Raw genomic sequence first — 25710 nt, 5'->3', positions numbered from 1 at the left:
TAGGCAGTATCTATCTTACCCCTAGTGAGATAAGCCTCTACATCCTTACATTTGTCCTGTAGCCATCGCTGCTTAGCCATTTTGCACTTCCTGTCGACCTCATTTTTGAGACGTTTGTACTCCTTTTTGCCTGCTTCATTTACTGCATTTTTATATTTTCTCCTTTCATCAATTAAATTCAATATTTCTTCTGTTGCCCAAGGATTTCTACTAGCCCTCGTCTTTTTACCTACTTGATCCTCTGCTGCCTTCACTACTTCATCCCTCAAAGCTACCCATTCTTCTTCTACTGTATTTCTTTCCCACATTCCTGTCAATTGTTCCCTTATGCCCTCCTTGAAAATCTCTTTCAGTTTATCCAGGTCCCATCTCCTTAAATTCCCACCTTTTTGCAGTTTCTTCAGTTTTAATCTACGGGTCATAACCAATAGAGTGTGGTCAGAGTCCACATCAGCCCCTGGAAATGTCTTACAATTTAAAACCTGGTTCCTAAATCGCTGTCTTACCATTATATAATCTATCTGATACCTTTTAGTATCTCCAGGGTTCTTCCATGTATACAACCTTCTATCATGATTCTTAAACCAAGTGTTAGCTATGATTAAGTTGTGCTCTGTGCAAAATCCTACCAGGTGGCTTCCTCTTTCATTTCTTAGCCCCAATCCATATTCACCTACTATGTTTCCTTCTCTCCCTTTTCCTACACTCGAATTCCAGTCACCCATGACTATTAAATTTTCGTCTCCCTTCACTATCTGAATAATTTCTTTTATTTCATCATACATTTCTTCAATTTCTTCGTCATCTGCAGAGCTAGTTGGCATATAAACTTGTACTACTGTAGTAGGCATGGGCTTCGTGCCTATCTTGGCAACAATAATGCGTTCACTATGCTGTTTGTAGTAGCTTACCCACATTCCTATTTTCCTATTCATTATTAAACCTACTCCTGCATTACCCCTATTTGACTTCGTGTTTATAATCCTGTAGTCACCTGACCAGAAGTCTTGTTCCTCCTGCCACCGAACTTCACTAATTCCCACTATATCTAACTTTAACCTATCCATTTCCCTTTTTAAATTTTCTAACCTACCTGCCCGATTAAGGGATCTGACATTCCACGCTCCGATCCGTAGAACGCCAGTTTTCTTTCTCCTGATAACGACATCCTCTTGAGTAGTCCCCGCCCGGAGATCCGAATGGGGGACTATTTTACCTCCGGAATATTTTACCCAAGAGGACGCCATCATCATTTAATCATACAGTAAAAGCTGCATGCCCTCGTTCTACCAAAAATGTGTCGTCTGCAGATCTGTGTACTACCTCTAACTGTTAAACTGTTTTCCAGACTGAAACCACTCCTTTTCCTCTTACATATAGTGCTCCTACATTGTTTAGTAGTAATTTGTGGTGTACATTGTCAAAAGCTGTGGACAAGTCTAAGAGTATGCCTGTAACAGTAATCCTTGTCAAGAGTCTTCTCTCACTTATGGAAACCAAACTGTTCTTCATCATAAAGGTTTTATTTATTCGTGTAACTCATAAGTATTTCATGATGAATTGCAATTATTTTTGAGAATGAAGGTATTAGAGGTAGTAGTGAAGCCAGCCTGAAGTTCTCAATTCCTTCTGCATTACCTTTCTTTTAATAAGGGCACAACTTGTGCATGCTTTAGGTAATCTGGGAAAATACCAAAACTAAAGGACTCATTTCTCTTGTTGCCTTCAGAGCAATCACTGGAACCTCATCTATGCCTGCTGACTTTTTTTAAATTTCTGTGTTGTCTCCCAGACTTCAGGTTCTGTTGTGGGGAAACAACATTATTGTGCTTGCTGCGTAAATCATTGTGGGTGCTACATGTGTTTTAGGAAGATATTTGCTGCAACTTCTCTGCTATACCAGAGAAATAGTCATTTACAAAGTTTGCCAATACCTTACCATTTTCTGTTATTTTGCCCCCTCTTTGGTTTCTTAGTATACTTGTGTGTCTGACTTTGTCAGTTTCCTGTTTTAAGAGTTCCCACACTACTTTGCATTTGTTTTCTGCATTATATATTGTTTTGTCTTTGAATTTTTTTTACAGCAAGCAATATCCACCTGTATATTTTTTTATGCCTGTGATAGAAATCTACGAACTGTGAGTTAGTGTAGTGCTTTTGTAATGAACTGAGATATTTAAAGTGTCTGGAGGGCTTCCTAATATCTGCAATTATCTGTCTGTTTTCCTTAGCTGCTGCTGAAGAAGTGTCTGCTTTTGCAAATGTATCCTCAAAAATTAATTTAAACCATGTGTAGAAATCAGAGCTTTTCATCTATATTGTTTTCCAGACTCCCTCCATCCCATGTTTGATTTGACAATGCTCTAGAAAAGTACGTATTTTACATTCAGAGAAGATCCTTTTGAAGGCCTGCGGTTTTGGTGGTTTTACCGAGCCTGCCTGTAATTCCATCATCAGACAGTAATGATCAAAAAGGCCAAGATCTATTATAAACTGTGAAATGAACACTACTTCTTCAAGCAACTGCATTCTTAAGATCCTTTACTACTAGTTGAACCAGGTAGTTACAACATGTAGCAAAGTGCTTATGAATTCTTTGAATCTGCACTAATCTGACCTAATTGGGACAGAAAATACTTCAGCGGTACGAAGAGTGGCTCAAGGTTAAACGTCAGATTATAGATTCATAGACATGATGTTCATAACTGTCAGTTCTAGCATATTTGTCTGTCACAGACCAGTTGTTTCACCTCCAGCAGTATTTCTTAATGTGAACCATGCTAAGTTGCTTCATGATTTGGAGCTCACATTAAACTTTAGTTCCTCCAATAACTGATTGGGTAAGGAAATTTGAAGGCCTGAGAAATAAAAGTGCGCATCACCTCTGACAGGACTGTCTAGAAAGCACTATGGTGTTCAAAACGACATTCAGGTTGACTACAGCTTCACTGTACTCATATACAGACTGAAGGAGTGTCTCATATGTGGTCTGCTTTTTTGGCAACTGCGCTACACTCTCCCAATGTCTGTTATGTACTTGTTCTCTCTCAACTAATTGTATACATTTGTCCCATTTGATATTACTTTCCAGGTATTTAGTAACTGTAATGGAGAGTAGGTGAATATAAATACGGATCTCCAGAGTCTTCAGTACTGTTCCAGTACCCGTAAGACTTGAACTGGCTATCTGACTTGTACCTGATCCACACTATCCTCTGGGCCTTGGCTTACTTTGATATCTTTCCCCTAGCTTCTCTGTTACCCTGTCTTCCTCTTCTCCATTTAAATTCTGCACATTGACACCCCATTTTTCATTATTATTATTATTATTATTATTATTCTGTTTGTCTTTTTTTTTCAAATTTGCCTCTCCTCCCCTTTCTCTCTTCTTTACTTTTGAGCTTCAATCATTTAAATTTCTTCTTGCAGCCCATTAACATTTAGAGCATAATCTCCGCACTTATTTCTAAGCTGTTATTCCATTGTTAATAAAAACTCTATTGCACCTAGTTTCTAATTTGATCTATACTTTGGAGCAAATTCCTACTCTGGAAGCCCTTTACAGCTTATCCTCCTCCTATCATATCATTCTTCTAATGAAGGGATATTCTAATTTTAAAACATGTTTTATTGTGTGGCTGTCTCAATCATGTTAAAGTATGTCATCTTTTGGCAGTTGTAAGCAGATACCCCTATTCTGACTGAATACAGGGGTTGGACGAAAAACTGGAAACACTGAAAAATGTGTGCTTGAACATAAATGCATATGCTAGCAAAGCCTGTACATTGCACTGGTGTATTTGCCTACAAGTGGCAGATCTGTAACATGTCTGAATACATTGCAAGTGTCAGTCGTAGTCAGAATGATACGTGTAATTGTTGAGAGCATTGTGTTAGAGCTAAGTGATTTCGGATGTGGGTAAATTGTTACTCGTATGATGGGTGCTTCTATAAACAAGGTAGCTGAAGTGTTTGGTGTTTTATAATGCACACTGGGAAAGCGGCAAAAGATCATCTGCTAAGTCGCAATGTTGACAAAAATGTGTGTTGAGAGATTGTGACAGAAGATTCTGAAAAAGAAATTAGATGACGAAACAGCAAGGGTCACTGTCGAATTGAGTCTGACTCTCAAACTCTGTTAGCACCAAAACAACATGAAGAAGAAAATAAGGCAATCTGGAATTCCAAAACCAATTAGTGATGCAAATGTGCATAACAGGAAAACTTGGTCGTGAAGGCGTACAACCTGAGCTGTGGAGCTATGGAAGCAAATCATTTGGTCAGCTGAGTCTTGTTTCACAGTACTTCCAACTTCTGGCTTAGTTCACATCCCAAGGATGAACTGTGGGAGTTTGATGATGATTTGGGCAATGGTATCATGGTATTTGGTCAGCCCCATGGTTACTCTGCAAGGTCACATTAATGCTGAGGATTGTGTGACTGTTTGGGCCAATCAGGTCCATCCTATAGTACAATATTTGGCCTCCAATGTTGAGGCTGTGTTCCAAGTGAATAGGACATCTGTTCACAATGCTCACATAATGTCGCATCTCCCTTGGTCATCAGTCAAGAGATCTCGATATTGTTAAGCCTTTGTGATCTGTTTTGGATAAGATGGTGCGTGATGGCTGTCCACCTCCACCATCATTATGTGCACTTGTCACTGTTTTTGCAGGAAGAACAGTATAAGATTCTATTTAAAACCATACAGAATCCGTATTTATCCATTCCGAAATGACTGAAAGCTATTTTGACTGCCAGTGGGTTTCCTGCACCATATTGGGCATGGTAATATGTGGTGGTTTTTGTGTTTACTTATTTTTGTCTACCCCCTGTACATCAGTTTGTAGTTAATCCAATCCCATCACCCTCTCGAAATGGAGCCAGAGTAACCTTAGATTTGCAAGATGGTGGCACCTTTTAACCTTTAGTTTCAGACAAATTATGATCTTCTGTATGTTGCTACAGATTGTGAGTTCATTGATTAGCACTCTTGATGCATGTGCAAGAGGAGAAGAGTTCAAACAGTAATCTGACCATCCTGATTTGGGTTTTCTGTGGTTTCCCTCAATTAAGGCTATTTTACTTACCCATGATAGTTCCATCACCAGTGGGCCGTTGAACCCTTCCTTCCTCCCCTTCAGAATATTTAGTGGATACTGTTTTTAGTTACTGTCTATAATTGGTGAAGATATTGTTCATTTCATTTGTCTGCTTTCATATCGTTTATGCATTTTCACAATAATTGCTGATATTTTCTGATCTATTAATAGAGCTGCGGCTGATGTTTAAGCTTATGGATCGTGTTCCCGACGGAATAGCATCAATGTTAAAAGATCTTGAGGATCACATTATGAGTGCTGGATTAGCTGACATGGTTGCTGCTGCTGATATAATTACACAGGTACAACATCCAAAATTTCTATAATATATTTGAAATACTGTCTGTAAATTACTCACTTCATTTCCATTTTTGCATTTTGATAGATTTTTTAGAGGTCCATTAGTTCACTACTAAACATTACCTCTTACATTATGAAGATTCTTTATGCATTATATAAATGAATTAAGCAATATGTTTTTTCATCACCTGGATTCATGATTGATAGCCACTTGATTCTTATTTCTTTGTCCCAATAACTGTTTTATAGTTCTTGTTGTGAAGTCATATATTTAATGGTTGTTACATTGCATTCACTGTGAATTCTGGCTAATGATATACTTAGGATAAATATTTATTACCTATGCATGTTTATGATGAAACAGACCTATCACTAAATGAAATCCGATACACATGAAAGCCGGCAAATGTTGATAAAACACATGATCATTTGTTCGTGAGTTACATGCTAATCCACATACGTGTTAAGCAGCTTTACTTCCACTAGCATCAACTGTAGCATCAGAGTTGGAATGTAGATCAGTGTAATTTAAGCTGATAATGAAATCAACAGATGGTGAGTGGCATAATGTGTGTGTCCATCATTACCTTCTTGCATCAGTTTCAGGCTCATGTGACTTGGCAAATTTCCTGCTCCTTTGTAACTGTATACTGGCGCTTGTAATCTGTTGCCTTTGTGCAAAAAGTTACCATTTTATAAAAAAAATGCAGTGATTATAACATGGAGGCCATGACATGTTAAAAAGCATTGTCAATAACATAAACGACAAATGAAGTACATTACCTTACTATTTATTGTTCATGGTGAAAAACTAACATACTGTTATTGATGATAGAACACTAAATATGAGCACCATTTAAAATCATGTAGAATTCAAATTTAAGGACACCAGTCAGTTGCAAAAATGTGTGGTTTATTGCAGATCTAGATTTTGAGTATAACATGGTTATCATTGGTGTCAAAATACAAACATAGGTAGAAGCAGAACAGGTACAAAATATGTATATAATGCTGTTATACAAATACGTATACAGTGGAGATTCAGTTATCTGGAACTCATTTGTACGAACTTGTGATTATCTGTATTGTAAACCTCGAGCAAATATGTTTGTGGTCTAGTCCGTGCGTGCACATACATGCCGTGCTGGTGTTTGTGTAAGGCAAGGCATGGGTGACCTTTGGTGGCCTGCAGCCATCATTCACATACTTTGCAAGAACTCCCCCCCGCCCCCCCACCCCCCCCCCCATCTCTCTCTCTCTCTCTCTCTCTCTCTCTCTCTCTCTCTCTCTCTCTCTCTCTCTCTCTCTCTCTCTCTCTCTCTCTCTCTCCCCTCCCCCCCCCCTCCCCCTCCCTCCCTCCCTCCCACACTTGTACTAAACCTCCAGGAATGTATCGGTTTAGCTGGTGAGTTCATAAATGGTGGTATAAGGGGCATACAGTATAACTGGCCATGCTTCCCCGCCCAAGTTTTGTGATAGTTAAACCAGCTTGTCCTTGAATTGACTCGGTGAGGCGCCACATAGGAATTCTTCCTACCTGTTATGTGGAGATGCTCTCGTAGTTTTGACCCCCTTGCAGAGTTGTAGCAGCACCGATGGATTCTGAAAGTGCAGTACTACTGTATGTTTTATATAATGAAGCAGGAAGAAGCTTTTTGTGCAAATAATTTTTACGCAGGATGCCATTATCTTGTTGTTTAAGAAACACCCTAAAAGGAACTTGTCCACACTGATTATAAGCTAACAATTAATGGTATGAGAGCAAGGTCTACTGCATGACTAGATCAAAAGGCATCCTATCGACAACTGCTGTCTATGGCGCCCAGTCTGTAACTTGAGCGAACAATTGGTGTCATCTTTGATTATGCCAAAGTTATTCTTTTATTTATTAATAGCAGTGTTTCCTCGCATTGTAAAAGTACTGGAAGATAGAATTTAGACCCGTATACTTCTTATAATGTCTGAGTGACAAAAGGCAACTTTTGTTCTCAAATATTTATTAATAAGAATTACTTGATTCATGCCAGAATAAATGTACTTTCCCTACGTATCTTTGCTGATGTCACGAGTGAGTTTTGCATCGGCACCTCATCCCACTGGCTCTGAAAGTGGAAGATGGCCAGCCACCTCTACTAGCCAGCTTGGGAACATACCACTTGGTCCTTACTCCGTGCATACTGCAGTGCAATACATTCACTTCACATTTGTGAAGTAGCAGAACTGGAAATAAAATAAAATGTTTTCTTATATGTGAAAAAGGGGAACCTTAAAACTTACTTAAGCCCGCAGGCCACATTGTGACAATGCGTCAGCAACTCTCCTAGCACATGAAGTGAAAACTGTAGCATCCGTGAATTTAATATTTTTGGGATAATGCACCAATATGAATCCCATCCTGTTCCTGACCCACCATGCCAACTACTTATGCCCCAAAACTTGTGTCTCTAAGAAAGTTCATTTAAGCTTCACCCAGACTTTCTTCAATGGTCTGAATTAAAACAGGTTGCCCACCTGTGAGTTACAGTGCGCTTTTCGTCATTGTGGGAATTACAGCAACAGTCATCAAACTTCTTTACTGAGGAGCCAATGCTGAGTTATGGAGCAACACATCGGGCCATATATGAACCATTCTTATTATTAATTGGTAACCTACAATAATTAGTTTGTTATCAGCCCTCCCCCCCCCCCCCCTCCCCAATAGACTAGCTGTTGTAAGAACATGATAAGTTGGTCTCCAACCCCCAGGTGTTGATGGAAAAAAGTTAGCACATATCAGGACACGTAGTGTTGACTGTTCTATTTCTGGTAGCTACCACCCTCAGTGACCTCAAAGTTTGGACACTGTAATTGCTTGAAGTGGTGTTGTGCTGTCTGTGTGAACAGATATTAATAACAGTAATTTTACTTATGCGAGGCATTATGCAATATGAGACACAATCCAAAATGTTTAGTTAATGTTGGAAATGCATGTTTCTTCTGCCCTTTGCATTATGTTACACCCCCCCTTAATGCAATTTCATATTCCTTGTTGCAAATATATAAGAAATTTGTAAACAACCGTCTCTTTTAAGTATATTAACAAATCCATGTTGCTACTTTTTGGAATTTATTCTCCAGTATATTTCTGAGTCAAAGATGGGACCAGGTAAAACCAACAGTTACAGATGATACGGTGTGGAAATAAATATGCTATCCTCCTCGAGCAGCTATTAAACTAAACACCTGTTGCAAATAGAAATGTGTATTTGAAACTGGTGAAGAAAAAATACAGACTCCTACATCAAATAAAATTATTGTGCACTTGCTCACAATGATAAGCAGTGTTTATTATATATTGAAGTCCTCCAATATAGGGAATAAGAGTTTTTAAATAGCTGCACACTGGTTTGTCGACAGTTAAGATTTTGATACATGTAATCATGGGAGTAGTGTGTTGCTGTTAACTGGAATAATCGTTGTGATAGCATGGATGAACAAGAAGAATCACCACTAACAGAATTTCACATTTATGACTGCCACCATGTTTACTAATATAGAAAATAACATAAAGGGCTGCTGATCAATTTTTAATAAACTGAAAGAAAGAATGCACACCATTTGTTTAACTGAATCCAATCCACCTTTATCCCTTTGAAAAGGAAATTCATTGCAGTGCGTAATCTTATAATCTTCATGTCATCTAACAGATTCGTATGAAGGATGTGAGATAGGGAGGGACTGATTGGAACTTTGATCATTTTGAGTTACTATCATAATCAGTCTGAGCTCAGTGTATTTTGTCCCTGAAGTGGATTTCAGAGCACTTTTATGCCAGGTCACCCTGTTGTCATTAAAAAAAATTGTTACATTATTCATATGGCCACATAAACTTTATTCTAATGCCTGTATGCTCAAACTTTCATAGTGAAAAAATGCCCTTGAGACCCTTCATTTCCAATACCCTTCATATTCCAAAAGCTATGTAAAAAAGCTACATGTTTGTTCTTGAATCTGGATTTTCATTCATTCTAATTCCAAAGCAAACTTAGTGTGATATGTGATGGATTTTCTTTTTGATACTTTCTCTATTTTTGTGTTGTTTGGACCACATGCAATCCTCACTGCTTCTTGCAAGTGATGTGACTACAGATTATGATATTTATTTTTCAAGTTGTTCATTTTTGAAAGTAAACTATCACAAAGATGACTTGAAGAGGAAATAGTGTTAACATAAACTATGCACAGTCTCGTAAATTGCTCTTTTAATTGTTAGATGCATTTCCAAGGTTCAGGCACTCTGATATCATGATGTACTATAAATTGAGCCTTAAACTGTGTGTCTTGTTGAAGCTACAATATTTTATGTGTCAAATGAACTTTATGAAACCTAAATTGGCAGAATTGGGATCATCATGTTCAGCATGCCAAGGGTTCTCTACAAGAATGCAACAGCCTCGGATATTTCTAATGTCTGCAAATCTATCTATCTATCTCTCTCCCTCTCTTTCTTTCTTTCTTTCTTTCTCTTTTTCCCCCCTACCAGATATTCTTTCAAATAGGACGCCATGCCTTGGTAAATACTATTGGCTACAGTCAAATCTGGTCGGAGCATTGCACAGTTGGAAAATTAAAGAAATCTTTTTCTCAAGGTTCAGTTGTATACAACTGCAATTTGGCTTCAAAGGAAAATATTTTATCAGTCATTTTCCCAGTTACCTGTTCGGACCGTGCAATTACAAATTAAGTTCCTGGAATTTTTGTGTAATGGAGATATGGATGACACGGGCAGTATAGCACAACCTCTGCACAAATCCGAGAAAACCGCATGGCCTTACCAGTAAGGGGGGAAGCTGCTGTGCACTGTAGCACATGCATTCGTTACAAATTGGCTGTTGTGTAGAAATGGGAAAAGTTGGGCCTGAGAGGTAAGTAGCTAGCTTCACTTAACTCACCACTGATATCACCAGTGTCAATTAAAATTTCACACGCCTTAAAATATTACTTTCTCTGTAATTATTGTTTATTAATGGGCAGGAAAACCACACTCTTAGTGTTAGTTGATGTTGTTGGATTAGGCTGTTAGCTGTTAGTTGCATATTATTATTATAAAATAAAACTGAAAATCACGCGCCCCACGAGTACTTAGTGCAGGCTGCAGTTTGATGACCACTGACTGAAGCAGTTGCCAATTGCTACACCCTTGTGCTGTGTTGCATCTGTGCTTAAAAATGTCAAAGTGCAAGAGAGTGGTGTTATCACAAAAGACAAAATAAGCATTATTGAGCCATTTAATAAAAGGAGTAACTGGTTGTATGTTAGCCAATAAATAGCATATAGGTACTTCTACGATAAGCAATATTAAGAATATTGGTTCGGTTTTGTAGTACACCTGCCAGCTTGATAGTGAACTTCAGAGTGAACATCAAAAAATTATGAAGAAACTGAAAAATGAACTGTTGGAAGAAGCTTTGTATTGTTGCTTCTTACAAAAATGATCGACTGGGCCACTGATATGTTGTTGTTTGCCCTTTGAAAAGGCATTACAGTTAAATAAAAACAAAAACAAACAAAACCAAAACAAAAAAATAGATGGTGATGTGAACCATTTGTGGCAAGTAACAGATGGTGATACAGATTTAAATCTCATAATGGCATTCATGAATTGTAAATACAAGGAGAAAAATGTCAGCTCATAATGGAGGTGAAACCAGTTTAAATTGGGAATCATTAACTTCAATATCTTTAGCTTCTCAATAAGATAGTTCAGCTCCAGGATATAGAACTGATAAAGAGTGAGTAACGATATTAGTTTGTGCAAATGATAAAAACCAAAAAAGGGCAGGGATGAAAACCGAAATATTCATTGACTGGTATGATAACACTTTTATTCATGAAGTAAAAAATTTCAGAACAAAATTGGTAAACAAGGAAAAGTCCCACTTTTGCTGGATAGTGCACCAACCTGTCCTTCAGCTGAACTGTAAGAGAAAATGGAATGTTTATTGTAAACATTTTGCGTCCTAATTAACATCCTTGCTACAACCAATGAATCAGTGTTATTTAAACATTAAAATGACTTTGTAGAAAACAACTTTAACTTAGACTTATCTGTTGATGAAGGTAACATAAGTCATTTTGTCATTTTTTAAGCAAAATAATTTAAAGGAACTTCAATATTTTGAACATGGCTGCACTTCAGCAATGGTTACAGAATATCGGGTGAATAAGACAGATGACTAGTTGCAATAAATGGTGATACTTATTTAACCATAACCATGGTTTCAGCAGATTTAAAGAAGAAGAGCTACTTGCCAGCAAGTAGCTGTTAACATGGTCTGGCATTTTATATGATTGATTTTACCGATGTGACAACACCTTAATTTTAGGGGCCTTAACTTTCACAAAAGGATGTACAGATCGTTGCTGACAAATTTCATGTGGATGTTTTAGATCACTTTACTAACACTTCTTTTGTGAAGTTTGTTTCTTGTCCTTCTGAAGAAGATGGGTTTAAATCTGTTGAAACCATGGTTACTGTTAACTGAACACAACCATTTATTGCAGCTGGTCGACTGTCTTATTTGTTTGCTAATTTAAAGAAGTGTTGTTACCTGTTTCTACAGTATAATCATGGGATTTGATTGAAAGGAAAACTTTGAACAAAGCTAGGAACGGAATACTAAAATGGAGCACGAAAATTCAATAACCAATAATGGATGAATCTGTTAAGGAGGATATAAATGAGCTAATGACAAATATACACACATGCCAAGAATGTAATGCTTATGGTGTGAAAGAATGACTCATTTGTGACAATAATGACAGAGATTTTGAGATCGTGTCAGATGACAAAATTGTTGAAAACATATTGCAGGCTAACTACAGTAGGAAGTGCAAGAAGACAAAACAGATGAAAAAATTAGCTGCAGAAAATATAGAAGCATTTCCAGCTCTGGAAACAGCTTTGAAATGTTCAAAAAACAGTGTCTTGAATTGCAAGTTAACTACTGTTAAAATGAATTTGTGATGTAGCTGCAGTGAAGAGAAAAAAATTGCTTATATCAAATGACAATTACCAAATATTTTAAACAAAATTAAACTGCAGTGACTGCCCTATATGACTCTCATTAGGTATTTCAAGATTAGGGTTGCGTTATTTTAGTAATGTTAAGGAAATGTGTATGTACCTGTGAAATTGTGTCTCTGATCTCTTAATGAATGCTGATTTTTGTTGATTTTAATAAGTTTAATTTTTTTATTGTTTTGAATAAACATCTAACATGTATTAACCCTAGAAAGATAACCATATGATAACAGACATAATAGATAATCATACATGGGTGACACAGGTTATCTTTCTAGAGTTAATAAGACAAAATTTGCTTTTCTTCATACAGTCAGCTATCTGTATTTTCAGTTATTTGAATGAGTTATGACAGCAGTTAGCCTGGTTAATGGAGTCTACATAGAACAACCACACACCTTTATCAGAAGAATCATACAGTACCAATATCTCAGAGCATCAGCTTGTGACAAACGACCCTAGCCTTTACATGGCAGAAGTAAGATTGAGGTCATCACTTACAACGAGCACAGATGAAATGAGTATGCGTCATGGAGGACCAGTAGTGCCCTCTGTTGGAGTATACAATCATTTGGAAGACAAAAACAAGACTGAAATAAATATGGGCAGTGGACTTGTATGAGAAATTGCTGGTCTGTCGTATGATGGATGGCCAATGCAGATGTTGGATGTATTCCTTATGGGTCAAAAAGCCCCCCCCCCCCCCTCTTTTTTTTTTACAAGGTAGTCTTCAAAAAGCTCCCAAGAGTGAATATTTTTTACTAGCACGTGCTCACGAAGAAGGTAGATGACAGAAGGTCTGTGATGCCAAAATATCTCAACCTCCTCCAGAAGGTCCATAAACCATTCCTTTTCAGCTCAATGCAGCAGCTTCACATGCAGCGAGACAGAGGGAACCCTGTGTCCACTCTCAACTAGGTGGGCGACACAATTAGATTTATATGCTGTATCCCTCCTTTACAGCGCCACATGTACATTAAAGCGAACTTCTGTTCTATACCCAATCTGTCCCAAGTAGTATGCATCGCAGTTGGGGCACTGTATTTTATATATGCCAGACTTGTGAAAAATATTTTTCTTCTTGACAGCATTAGCCAAAATCAGCCTGGATTGATTGTTGTCAAAAAATAAATATTAATTTTGTTTTTTAGGGACCACTGCAATTTTTGTGCTCAATGTTCCATAGTATCATAAGGAGCTGTATTTTTTATTATTTTTGGCTTCCAAATTAATATTCTCATTTGGTGCTGTGTGATCATTATATTTCCTAGCAATTTTACTATAAATATTAAGCCCATGATTTGTTTGGTAGTTATTCACTCTAGCAATTTGGTTAACTGCGTCCATTTCTAATTCTCACGCTTTCTGAGACAATAGAAGGAAACCAAAATTAAAAACTGCATTTTTATGTCTATGTGGATGACTTGAATTGTTGGCTATGCGGTTTGTGTAGGTTTTCTTATGGAAAATCCAAAAACTGTGTTTGCTATTTACATTTAAATTTAGAAAGTTAATAGCACCATCATTTTCCACCTCACATGTGAAATTTATTGTCTTGCGCAATTCATTAAATTTAATCACCAACTCTTTAATTTCATCGCCACCATTTACTAACAGAACCATATTGTCAGCGTACCTAAAAAATGCACAATTTTGCTAACTAAGTGGACAATATTTATTCCCAAGGTGGTTAATGAAAATATTGGCCAGAAGAACTGAGGTGGCACATCTCATTCTTAGGCAATTTTTTTGAGGACAAGTTTCATTATTAAATTGAAAAGATCAAGGACAGCAAATTGAGAAATGATTTTATTTCACTTCATGGTAGCCTGTTGTGAGCTACTAGATTACCTCTAATGATTTCAGTTTTATCTTCAGTGGGAATATACAGATTCACAACATTCAGACACACAAACTTCATGTTTGTTGTTTCCCGGAATGTCACAGATATACTTGTCCAATTCGTATGTGTTTTGTGCTGTGTGCACGGTTGACTGTAAAGGTAATGTGTCTTCAAGAAATTTAAACATTTTCAGACAACTTTATTGTAGGTCCCCCAGTACCATTTACCCTAAGTTGTGCTCTTAAAGTGGGTTTATGTGGATTCATAACCCTTAGCTGTTGTTTTTTCCCTGGATGAAATTATTTTCTAACATATTTTGAGTGTATCATTTAACTTTTTATGCGCTTCTGCATATAAGTCCCTATCGATTCCTACTATGTTACTCTACAGTGATCAGTACACAGTAAAAAACAGTTATGAATTGGGCAAGTATATTGGCCACATTTCAGTAACTACCATCATGAAGAGAGAGAGAGAGAGAGAGAGAGAGAGAGAGAGAGAGAGAGAGTGTCTGGATATTGTGAATTTATATACCAATATTCCAGTTGATAATACTATTTAAATCATTATAGATAATCTAGGAGCTCAGAACAGATTATCGCGATAGTGAAATAAATGAGTTTCTTGATTTTCTGTCTTTGAGTTTGAAATATACCTTCTGGCTGATACTTTGAGTAACCACCTTGAGAATAGATATTTTCTTGAGAACATCAACTTAGCTAAGAAAATTGTGTATTATTTTATGTATGCTGACGATTGCTCCTGCTAGTAAATGGTTGTGGTGATGAAATTAAAGAGGTGGTGATTAAATTTAATGAACTGCACAAGAAAACAAATTTTACATTACTGGTAAATATAAAAATGACACAGCACAAAGTGAGAACATTAATTTGCAAGCCAAGAATAAAAAATACATTTCCTTGCCATATAATGTAATATTTAGCATGAACATTGCAGCAATCTTCAAAAAAACATAAAGTTAACATTTCTTTTTTGGCAACAGACAATCTAGGCTGGTTTTGGCTGATGGTTTCAACAAGGAAAGTATCTTTCACGAGTCTGGTGTAAATAAAATCCAGTGTCCCGATTGCGATGCATGCTATGTGGAACAGACCAGGCATAGAACAGATCACCACTTCAGCAAATACTCTGGCTCTGGAAGGGAAGAATACCACAGATGAATCTAATTTTTCCATCCCCCAAACTGAGAGTGGACACAGCACTCCATCTATCGCACGTGAAACTGCTGCATCATGCCGAGAAAGGTTGGTTTATGGACCTAGAAGAGCTAGGGATATTATCCCATCACAGACCTTCTGATGCCCACCTGCTTAATGGGCGGGTGTTAGTAAAATATATCCACTTTTTAGATCATTTTGAAGACTACCTTGTCAAAAAGAAAGGGTGTGTTGACCCACAAGGAATATGTTCAATGTCTGCATTGGCAGTCGGTTATACAACAGATCAGCAATTTATCACAAAAGTGTGATGTTTGTATTTATTTCAGTTTTTATTTGGTCCAGATTGTTGTTCCCTGGTAACCTTTACTGGTTTTAACATGAATTGACATTACAATGTAACTGCTTTCATAATTCACTTAATGATTCTGTTTTTACATATTAGTAGTATGACTTGATATTATGCCACCAGAGAGGTGGATCTCTATCAGGTGTGGGAAGTGCTTCAGCTTTTTGTCTACGGTTTGTGTATTGTCATACTGTGAAAATCATCTTTGAAAGAAAAGAAATTGTTTTTAAATTTTAAGTTTGTAATGGCTCCTTTTGTAACAGATGTAAATATGAAATTGTGCAAATGAATGTTTGTCCAAATATTTGGTTCTTTAACATAAAGCTTTTTACATTATTACCTTGTTTAAATTTAATTTCAGAGAGGGCACATCGTGACTCTTATCACACGATTTTGTTGTTTTATTTCACTGTGCATTTTTCAGGTTTTATTCAATATATCTATGTGTCTTTTGACACACACAAATGAAATACATTGTATAAAACTTTTTAAAATTGATTTTAATTTATTAGTCTCATTATAAAACTCAAAATACTTTTGTCACACTGTAATCCCACAGGAGATGCCACATGTCCTTTGACTCTATTTGCATGTAAACTCTGTTACTTTCTTTTATACATTTATATATTCATTATTTAATTTGCATATCCTAGTTGTGCCTATTTTAAGATTCATTTACTACTTACAGTCTTCAATGAATAATATACGGTAGCTTCTTGGATGAGCACTCCAGTAGAAGGCACTACTAGTCCTCCATGACGCATATTTGTGCCATCTGCACTGGTTGTAAGCAACTGCCTCAGTTTTGTTTCTCCCATGTAAAGGCTAGTGTTATTTGACACAAGCTGACACTCTCACATGTTGGTACGTATATGACTCCTCTGATGTTCATACATTACTGCTGTGTCCCCACTTACATGGATTCGTATAATTGTGTTGTATACATATTTTGAAGCTGTTCTGATTCTCTCTCTTTTTATATATTAGCACCAATGATGACTATTTTATAGTCAGACTCTAGATCTGCAAAAAACTGCAGTGTTTTGTAGCTGACTGCTGTCCTCCTCTAAACTTAAATAGTCAGCGGTCACTGTTCACACGTGTATCCAGTGGATTCCAATTTAGTTGTGTGGAACTGTTATTTCCATACACACGTACAGATATTTATTCCATGGTGGCTTTCTTACACCTTTTATTATGTTCTGAAGTTGGACTATTTTGTTTTCTGACCGTGAGATGAAGATGCTGTTCCTTGCAAAAGACAAGGACCAATAAGAATTCATCAAAACTGACTGAAATTTTGCATCACATAAGTACACTGCAGTGCACTGAACTAGTGGTGTAGGTATATTTTTACAAAGCTGTTTTTGCTATCAAAACATTTTGAGTTTATTATATTAATTGAAAATTTCACACACAGTGACACAGGCCAGCTGATTTTGCAAGCAACTGCAAATTGTAACAGGCCAATATGTCACAAAGGTAAATGCCTTCAATACAGAATTTGTGACTGTGCTTCACCGCATCACAGATTTATTTATTCTGACATTACATCAGAAGCTCAGGAGGCTGTTTGTTTATTGGGAGAACACAGTGGCTTGCTCTTTATTGAGGGCAGGTGTGCATTCTAGAAATTCACAGTGCTGAGAGGAAACAAAACTTTTTGCTGTCTTTAGAGTCCTCAAATCTGAAACACAGTATGTAATTAGGGAGAATAATTTTGATTCTTTAGGACCGGCAGTATAGTATATGTTTGATAACGACATGATTATTAGAGTAGATACACCAAATAGCTGCTTATAATAAGTAATCTTTATTTACAATGGACTGTTTTGGCTTTATTGCCATTTTCAAGTATCAGAAATTACAATTTTGGTGAGAATGTAGCTGTACTGTACTCACGCCTAGAACGACGACATCCATATTAGGTCATTAGTAGATTGTTTTATAACTGTCACTGCCTTAATAAAATGGTAAATGATGTCAACATGTCGATAATAAAATGTTAATTATGATGTGACAGCAGTTTGACAGTTCCACTCTTATGACACTATATTTGTACAAAGATTGTGCACATGAACAGCAATATCGTAAGAGTTGAACTGTCAAACTGCTCTTACCTCATAATTAACATTTTATTTTCAACATCTTGACATCATTTACCATCTTATTAAAACAGTGACAGTTATAAAACAGTCTACTAATGACGTAATATGGACATAACATAAATCTAAACACGAGTACAATACATCTACTTTAATGTAGATGACATTGGCATCCATACCTGTTCTCACCAAAATTGTAATTGTAAGTACTTGAAAATGGTGATAAAGCTGAGAGAGTCTGTCATAAATAAAGATTACTCATTAAAAGCAGCTATTTGGTGTATCTACTCTAAAAATAGGGAGAATAAGGAAATATTGTGGGAATATTGTCTGAGAGTTAATAAAATATTCGAGCTCATTGAATTTGTGGCAGCGGCAGATTATTTTTGGTTAAGTGTAGATGGGATTCGAATCTCATGAGCTACTTCTCCATGTGGGAGCTGAATTGTGCGTTGTTTGAGGGGCTGAGACTTGGGAGTCCATATTGTTTTTATTGCTCCCAGCTTTTACCATATGCTAATCTCTTTGACATTGCCTATCAACAGTTCTCTATTGCCTGATTCTTTCTACGTCATACTTCCACCTCTTATATTATATTAACACCCCTTCTACTATTGTGGCCAGCATTTCCTTTACTTTTTATTTTTGTGTTTTTGCTTCTACTTTCTTACTTCCTTTGTGTCTGTTTCTTCAGACTTCCATTTAGCTTCATTAAAACATTTTAATTTATTTCTCACTTGTCCATTTCCCATCCTTAATATCCTTTATCTTATGATGTTCACAAGTATTTTCTGACTTCGATACAGTCTTCACACTATCAGATTTCTCGAAAATGAGCCTGACCTGTGTTTTAATTTGTTTGATTCCTAGACTCAGGCTTTTGAACAACTATTTTATCTGTTGCCGTTTTTGCAAACTTCTTATGTCGTATGTACATTGTGTGTTCACCTTCATTATTGGAGTTAACTTAATGTGAAATAAATATGAGATTGGAACAAATGGCATCACATTTCCGATAGTAAATCAGCAGCAGTTATTGATAGTTATTATTGAACAAGAAGAAAGATAACAAATTTCCTACAACTAAAACATGCACGTGGGTGCAGATAGACTGCTTTCAGGTAAAATATTTTTGATGCAATATTTTGTGTATGGGGAGTGGGGGGGGGGGGGGGGGGGAGATTATTTGATGGGGAAGGGGGGCATTATTTGATGGAAAAGAGAAAATATACATTTCCAAACTATCAAATATTTAAGGTGTAGTAACTGAGTGGTTAAGGTACATGTATATGAAATTGTGTTGTACTGACGACTATACATGGCCTCTCATGTCAGCCATTGTTTATTACAGCTCCTGTAAACTCTCCAAGTTAATTTGGAAAGATGTTTTGGCACAATGAAATTCTTGCTTTGTAAATAAATGATGGAAAGAGATTTCATTCCTTTCACAGTAGTAGCAATAGTAATCCATTTTGAGACTATGAAATTTAAAGTGAAAGTAGTGTGTGTAATCACACATTTAAACAAATCAGCAAGCTATCAGTTTTCCAGCTTGTGTGTGTTGCTATTAGGTACTTGTTTTATGTGTAATGTATGAACACATTTCTTTTTCCATTGTGTAAAATCAGTGGCAGCAACTTCTTCTTCTTCTTCTTCTTCTTCTTCTTCTTCTTCAGATACCAATTGTTTAGTTGTTTTAACTTAACTGAGAAAATAATTTTTCTAACCCCTGATGTGACAAACTTATTTATCCGCATTATATTTTCTGAAATGTAGATTTTTTTCCTCCTCGCTGATTGGAAACTTTACCTCTTATGAGTACCTCTACGTTGCCATATATTAGGCATAAAATTAATGGTTTTTAACTTCAGTTGTTTTATAACTATTATATTCTGTCATAATAATCACTGTTTTTCTAATTGAAATCTCTGTTCGCAGGATTCGGAAAAATATGTTGAAAGGCTTCTTGAACTCTTTCACCAGTTCAGCGTTTTAGTTTCTGACGCTTTTAATGATGATCCAAGGTTTCTGACATCTCGGGATAAAGCATATAGGCATGTTGTTAATGATACACAGGTGTTCAGGCTAGAACTGCCATCAAAACAGGTAAGTTAATGTGCCATTATTAACTTTTTATAACTTCTTGCCAGTTTTTTGTTAGCATCAAATTATTTCTCCATCTTCTTTGACTATGAGTTCTTATTGTCTTGTTTAGTACATTGGTTTTCTTTAATATACCTGTGACATCTATAAGAAGGAGTGGTTGGTTCCAGAGGTTCATGTAAGAATATCCATGGTTTTGTATCATTTAAACTCTAGCTGTCAGTGCCATCTATTAAGTGTAATCTTGCTGTCCTTGTTAATTACTGAGTGAATAAAATACTACAAAGGATATTTTTGAGTTTATTGTGAATACTGTTTAATATTAATTACCATATATAGTCATCGTTTTCTCAATTGATAACCCTTAACGTTGTTCTGAGAATGATGTACTGAAAGAGTGCAACAACTCAAAATTCTATATGTTGATTTGAACAGTACTCATTACAGGACTGTGTAAGATGTAAACAATAAATTTCACACAAAGAATTTATTTTCAAACTCACAATATTGTCAACCTCCGCCCCTCCGCCCACTGCCGCCTCAATTGAGAACTTCACACACTTTCAAAAACTGTCAAATATGCATGTGAACATGCAAAGAAAATAGATAATAAAAATAACTAATTTTGAAAAGTGAGTCACAGTTAGGCTGGTGTCAGGGAATAGATTGCTGCTGAGATGCAAGTTGAGCCAAAAATTTTTGAACCTATTGTGGCTTATAATTGGTGCAGAAAAGAAATTATAAAGTATTGATACTTTCCAGAATGGTCACCCAATTTTGGCTTCCTCATGAGGTGCACAAGAATTATTACCACAGAAAACAAGTAAATACTTTCAATTTTTGACATATTCCTCTTTTTTTCCGCTCAGATGATTGATTAAAATTAAAATTGGGTGAGGCGACAGAAAAGGAATCGAGTAGCATCAGTGATTTTCCAGTTTTTGCAAAATCACATGAGATATAGCATGATCAACAATCTGTTACTTATATACTTTGAAATAATACTGAAATAGAAATAAGGTGCTTCAGCCTCTGAAGAATCTTGTCTAGACATACAAAGTGATAAGAAGAATACAAATATCACAAATTGCATACTCTTCTTGTTGTGATAATTGAGATTCATCATGGAAAATAAACATTTTCAAACAATAAATAGCTTTCACAATCTACCTTGCACCATAGGCGCTGGAGTGCAGAAAGTTGCTCCATGAGATGGTGCTGCAACAAGAGAGAATAGTGTTTCTTCTAACCATTCAATATAATCCTTATTAGGCTCGTGAATTATATCAAATAAAATTGAACATCTGAGACATATGGACCAAAGTGGTTTTTGACCTTTCTTTATTATATTCCACTTCAGAATTTATTGACATAGATTGCAAATGAAGCAGTTTTAATTCTTTTCATGAATCAAATAAGTGAACCTGCATTTTTACAGAAAATGATTTCTTCAAAAACTCTTTTAAAGCATTAAGATCTGCTGCCTGCAATATAAATATGAGAGATCTCTTTCTGATAAGTTTTTAATCAAAATACGTGCACCTCTAAAACTGCCCGTGTTTAATGCTGTAGAATCAAAACTAATGCTCTAATAGAGAACAGAAAACCCTATTCAGCTAGTTTTTAATACACATTTCAATGCAGAGCTTCTAACTTTGTGTAGATGTGTTGTCTGCTCTTTCTGACATATCCAAAAGAACAGATACCGTTATGATCCTGCAGCCACTATCAGTCAAGACGTGGAGGAATTAAAAAGAATAGCAACAAGTGGGCATTGATTTACATCAATGGGACAAGTTGAAAATTCGTGCCACAGTGGATTTTAAGGATTTTGAACCCGGATCTTCTGCATATTAGGCAGTTGCGCACTGTGTCCGGTTGGTGTAATGGCCAGCACAGCTGCCTAGTAAGCAGGAGACCCTTGTTTGAAATCTGGCCCGGCGCAAATTTTCATCTTACCCATTGATATAAATCAATGTCCACTGGCAGCCAATGTCTTTCATTCCTTTCTGTCTTCTAACTTTGGCATGCAGTTTCTCAGCTGCTGTGTCCAAATTTGTACTTTTTCAATAAATCATCACTTCCTGCAGAGCTAATACTACACTTCAGTGCAGAATTAACTTACACATTTGCAAACAGTAAAAGAAAACAATATGTTTGTTCAACAGATTGAAGTTTATTTCTATTTATTTCATTAAAGTAATAATCAAGATAATTAATTCTCTCTCCTAAATAAAATGAAGGTGGGTATGTTGCACTTGCTTTGGCTGTTACGTTCCCTCCAAAGTGAAAGATATTGGGGCTGGTGGAGGTGGTTCGTAAAGAGGCATGGCTCAGCTGGCTCTGCCATCTCTGTGCCTGCCTTTGGGTCACCGAATTGTTATGTCGCCTGACCAGTGTTTGACAACACATGCAGTTAAGGAAAATGAAATAAGCAATGGACCTGCCTTAGATAAATAATGAATTTCTTGTGCATAAGTAATATTCAGCAATGTTGTCTGATTTTGGAAGGCCAAGGATTACCCCTTCCACCAAACTATCGCATAGCTCAGTTTTCCATGAAATGGGGTAGGTAGTCTAAAAAAAATATCAAAAATTTTGAAGTTCCATGTAAGAACCACCCTAATGGAACAGATTATTATTCCAACAGAAAAACAATATCCCAGGAATGCACAAAAAGACTTAATACTGTGCTCAGTTAAATTTCTGTTCTTTATCTATGATTTATCAGTGAAATTGGCTCACCATCAATTTTGTTTTCAGATGATACTTGTACGTAAGTTGGAAATCAGGATTCAGAAAAAAATTCCTGAATCATAGGTTAGTTCATAACAGTTAAGAAACTTGATTTCGGCAGCACGGGTTGAATCTAAACATGTCTAAAATTTGCAAGGTGCAGTTCCAAACCAAACAGTCAAAATACAACCAGATTAAGGTGATTCACAAAAACCAAGACATACAAGAAATTGGCTGTGTCAGATTATTAGGATTGAATGTAAACTGAAATTTGAGCTGGTGGCACATGCACCAGGTATATAGAAGTTGATTTGAATTGTATATCTCACACACACACACACACACACACACACACACACACACACTGTAGTTGATATCAGTTTTAACTATTTTATTTGTTATTAACCAATGTTACATTTAAGAAAAAATTTTTGTTCCACATTCATAGCAGTTCCTAGATGTAACAATTTATGAGAAAATCATTTAAACTTATCTCCCACATTTGTGGAACCTCAAGGTGGGGGTCATTGGTAAATTGATTGTATAGGGTGTTTCAAGATTAATATAAGAGGTTTTTAACAGTTTGTCGCATTTATTGCATTGAGTATTGTGTCAGCTACTGTGGGAGTCAGCACTGACACAAACAAGGAAGGAGAGAATTTGTGGTGGTCGGTAGCAAGAATCCAAATGATCTGTACAAAGAAAAGAACCATTACTTGTTGTGCCTCTTATGTGCTAGTACTTTGACAATCAATCACTACTTGCAGTACACAGGCTAAGTAACGTCTTCCTATTACTCAGCACTGATGCTCTCTCAAAGTCAGTGGCCAAACTGGGCTGACCAGTGATGAGTGGCTGGTTGAGTCAGGGGGCACTGAACTCTGTCTTCCAGGAGATGTTGCGCTGCCCACTCTTTCCATTTGCACACGGTCAACACCTTCTTGATGTAGTTTCACGGCACTGCCCTGGTCTGCACATTAAGCTTACAATTACAAAAAAGACAGAAAACGAAAGAGAAACTCTGTTTTGTGTGTCTACATTTGCACAAAGGGAAGAGCATTCAATGACCAAGAGTAACTGAAGAATGTGTTTAATGAGTGAGTCTTTCACGTGTAACCCCAATAAATCATTTCGGAAATTTAGTTGTGAATTAGCAGTTCCAGTGAGGCCTGTGTGGAGAATTTAAAGGAGACATTTACAACTACAGCCATATTGTTTGCAGTTTGTACCAGTTCTAAAGCCTGCAGACTACAGTTTATGTGCCAACTTTGCAAATGAAATGTTGCTGGAAATTTTCTGGATTGTGGCTTCAGTGCTGAATCGACATTTCACCTAAGTGTAAATGTGAACACACACAATGTGCATGTCTTGGGGTCAGCAAATCCCCACGAGATGCTACAGTTGCAATGAGACACTCTTAAATTGAATGATTTTTGTGCCATATCCCGTTAGAAGCTTTATGGGCCTTTCTTTTTCAGTTTATTATGATATTGTGCATCAATTACAACATATCCAATACACATTTAAACAAAAAATACACATGTGCCAGTATTTACATATACAAATGCCAAATGGCCCAGACTGTACACGAATGTCAGAAGATTCAGCCCAGTGGAGTGCCTAATTGGATGCTTTGTGTAGACTCTTGATTCTACCAGGGAAGTTTCTGCTGCTGTACGTCGCCGTAGTCATATTTACAATACTGTCAATGAAAAAGCCCCACTTCTCCCTGTTATATTTGCACATACCTTCTTCAGTCCAGTATCTGTTAAGCTGTACCTACACTGTTCTTGAATGATGAAAGTCTGGAACTTTAACTGTGGGGTTGCCTGTTGTTGTTGTTGTTGTTGTTGTTAACTGTAACTGATGTTTTTATCTTGATGCCCTAGAACTACAGTTCTTTCCTCAATTGGAAGAAGTTTAACCATGGAACTTTGTTTTGCTGCAAGATGGAGCACCACCTCACTGGCATAATTTAGTATGTTATTGATTAAACAATGACATACCCAACCGCTGGATTTGCCGCTAGGCACCAGATGACAGGCTTATTTTACATAACCACCACATTCACACACAATTTGAAGCCATGCAATTTTTACATTTGGGGGCTCATAAAGGATCATATGTATGTGCTTCTGCTACCAGATGATCTGCCTGACTTAGAAACAGCATTGTTGCAACAATTAATGGCTGTCAATTTGACTAAATACTTAGGAATTACAATTACGAGCAACTTAAATTGGAAAGAAAACATAGATAATATTGTGGGGAAGGCGAAACAAAGACTGCGCTTTGTTGGCAGAGCACTTAGAAGATGCAACAAACCCACTAAAGAGACAGCCTACATTACACTTTTCCATCCTCTGCTGGAATATTGCTGCACAGTGTGGGATCCTTACCAGGTAGGATTGACGGAGGATATCAAAAAAGTGCAAAGATGGGCAGCCCATTTCGTGTTATTGCACAATAGGGGTGAGAGTGTCACTGATATGATACGCAAGTTGGGGTGACAGTCACTGAAACGAAGGCAGTTTTCTTTGCACCGAGATCTCTTTACGAAATTTCAATCACCAACCTTCTCTTCCGAATGCGAAAATATTTTGTTGACACCCGCCTACGTAGGGAGAAATGATCATCATAATAAAATAAGAGAAACCAGAGCTCAAACAGAAAGATTTAGGTGTTCCTTTTTCCCACGCGCCATTCGAGAGTGGAGTGGTATGGTAGAGTAGTAGTATGAAAATGGTTCGGTGAATCCTCTGCCAGGCACGTAAGAGTGAATTGCAGAGCAACCATGTAGATGCAGATTATGTGACACACACCTTGATGGTGCTCACATTGAAGCCTTGTAAGAAAAAATTAGTTAATCTTTCATTTGATGTATTATTTATAATTGTAAGTTGACTGCAATAAATACTGCAAAGCATTAAA

At 36.7% G+C, this 25710-nt stretch overlaps 1 protein-coding gene across 3 annotated transcripts in view; it reads left to right on the top strand.

Moving 5' to 3' along the window:
* Positions 1-25710, top strand: part of LOC124554764 (cullin-5) — a 243311-nt gene that overhangs the window by 116508 nt on the left and 101093 nt on the right. For all 3 annotated transcript variants that reach the window (XM_047128412.1, XM_047128411.1, XM_047128413.1), the window contains exons 7-8: positions 5274-5404; positions 19879-20046. In XM_047128412.1, coding sequence (XP_046984368.1) covers positions 5274-5404; positions 19879-20046 — 299 coding nt within the window. The remainder of the gene's footprint in view (positions 1-5273; positions 5405-19878; positions 20047-25710) is intronic.

This window comes from Schistocerca americana, chromosome X, assembly GCF_021461395.2.
Source record: "Schistocerca americana isolate TAMUIC-IGC-003095 chromosome X, iqSchAmer2.1, whole genome shotgun sequence".
Lineage (NCBI taxonomy): Eukaryota > Metazoa > Arthropoda > Insecta > Orthoptera > Acrididae > Schistocerca > Schistocerca americana.
This window is presented reverse-complemented; position numbering and strand designations above follow the sequence as displayed.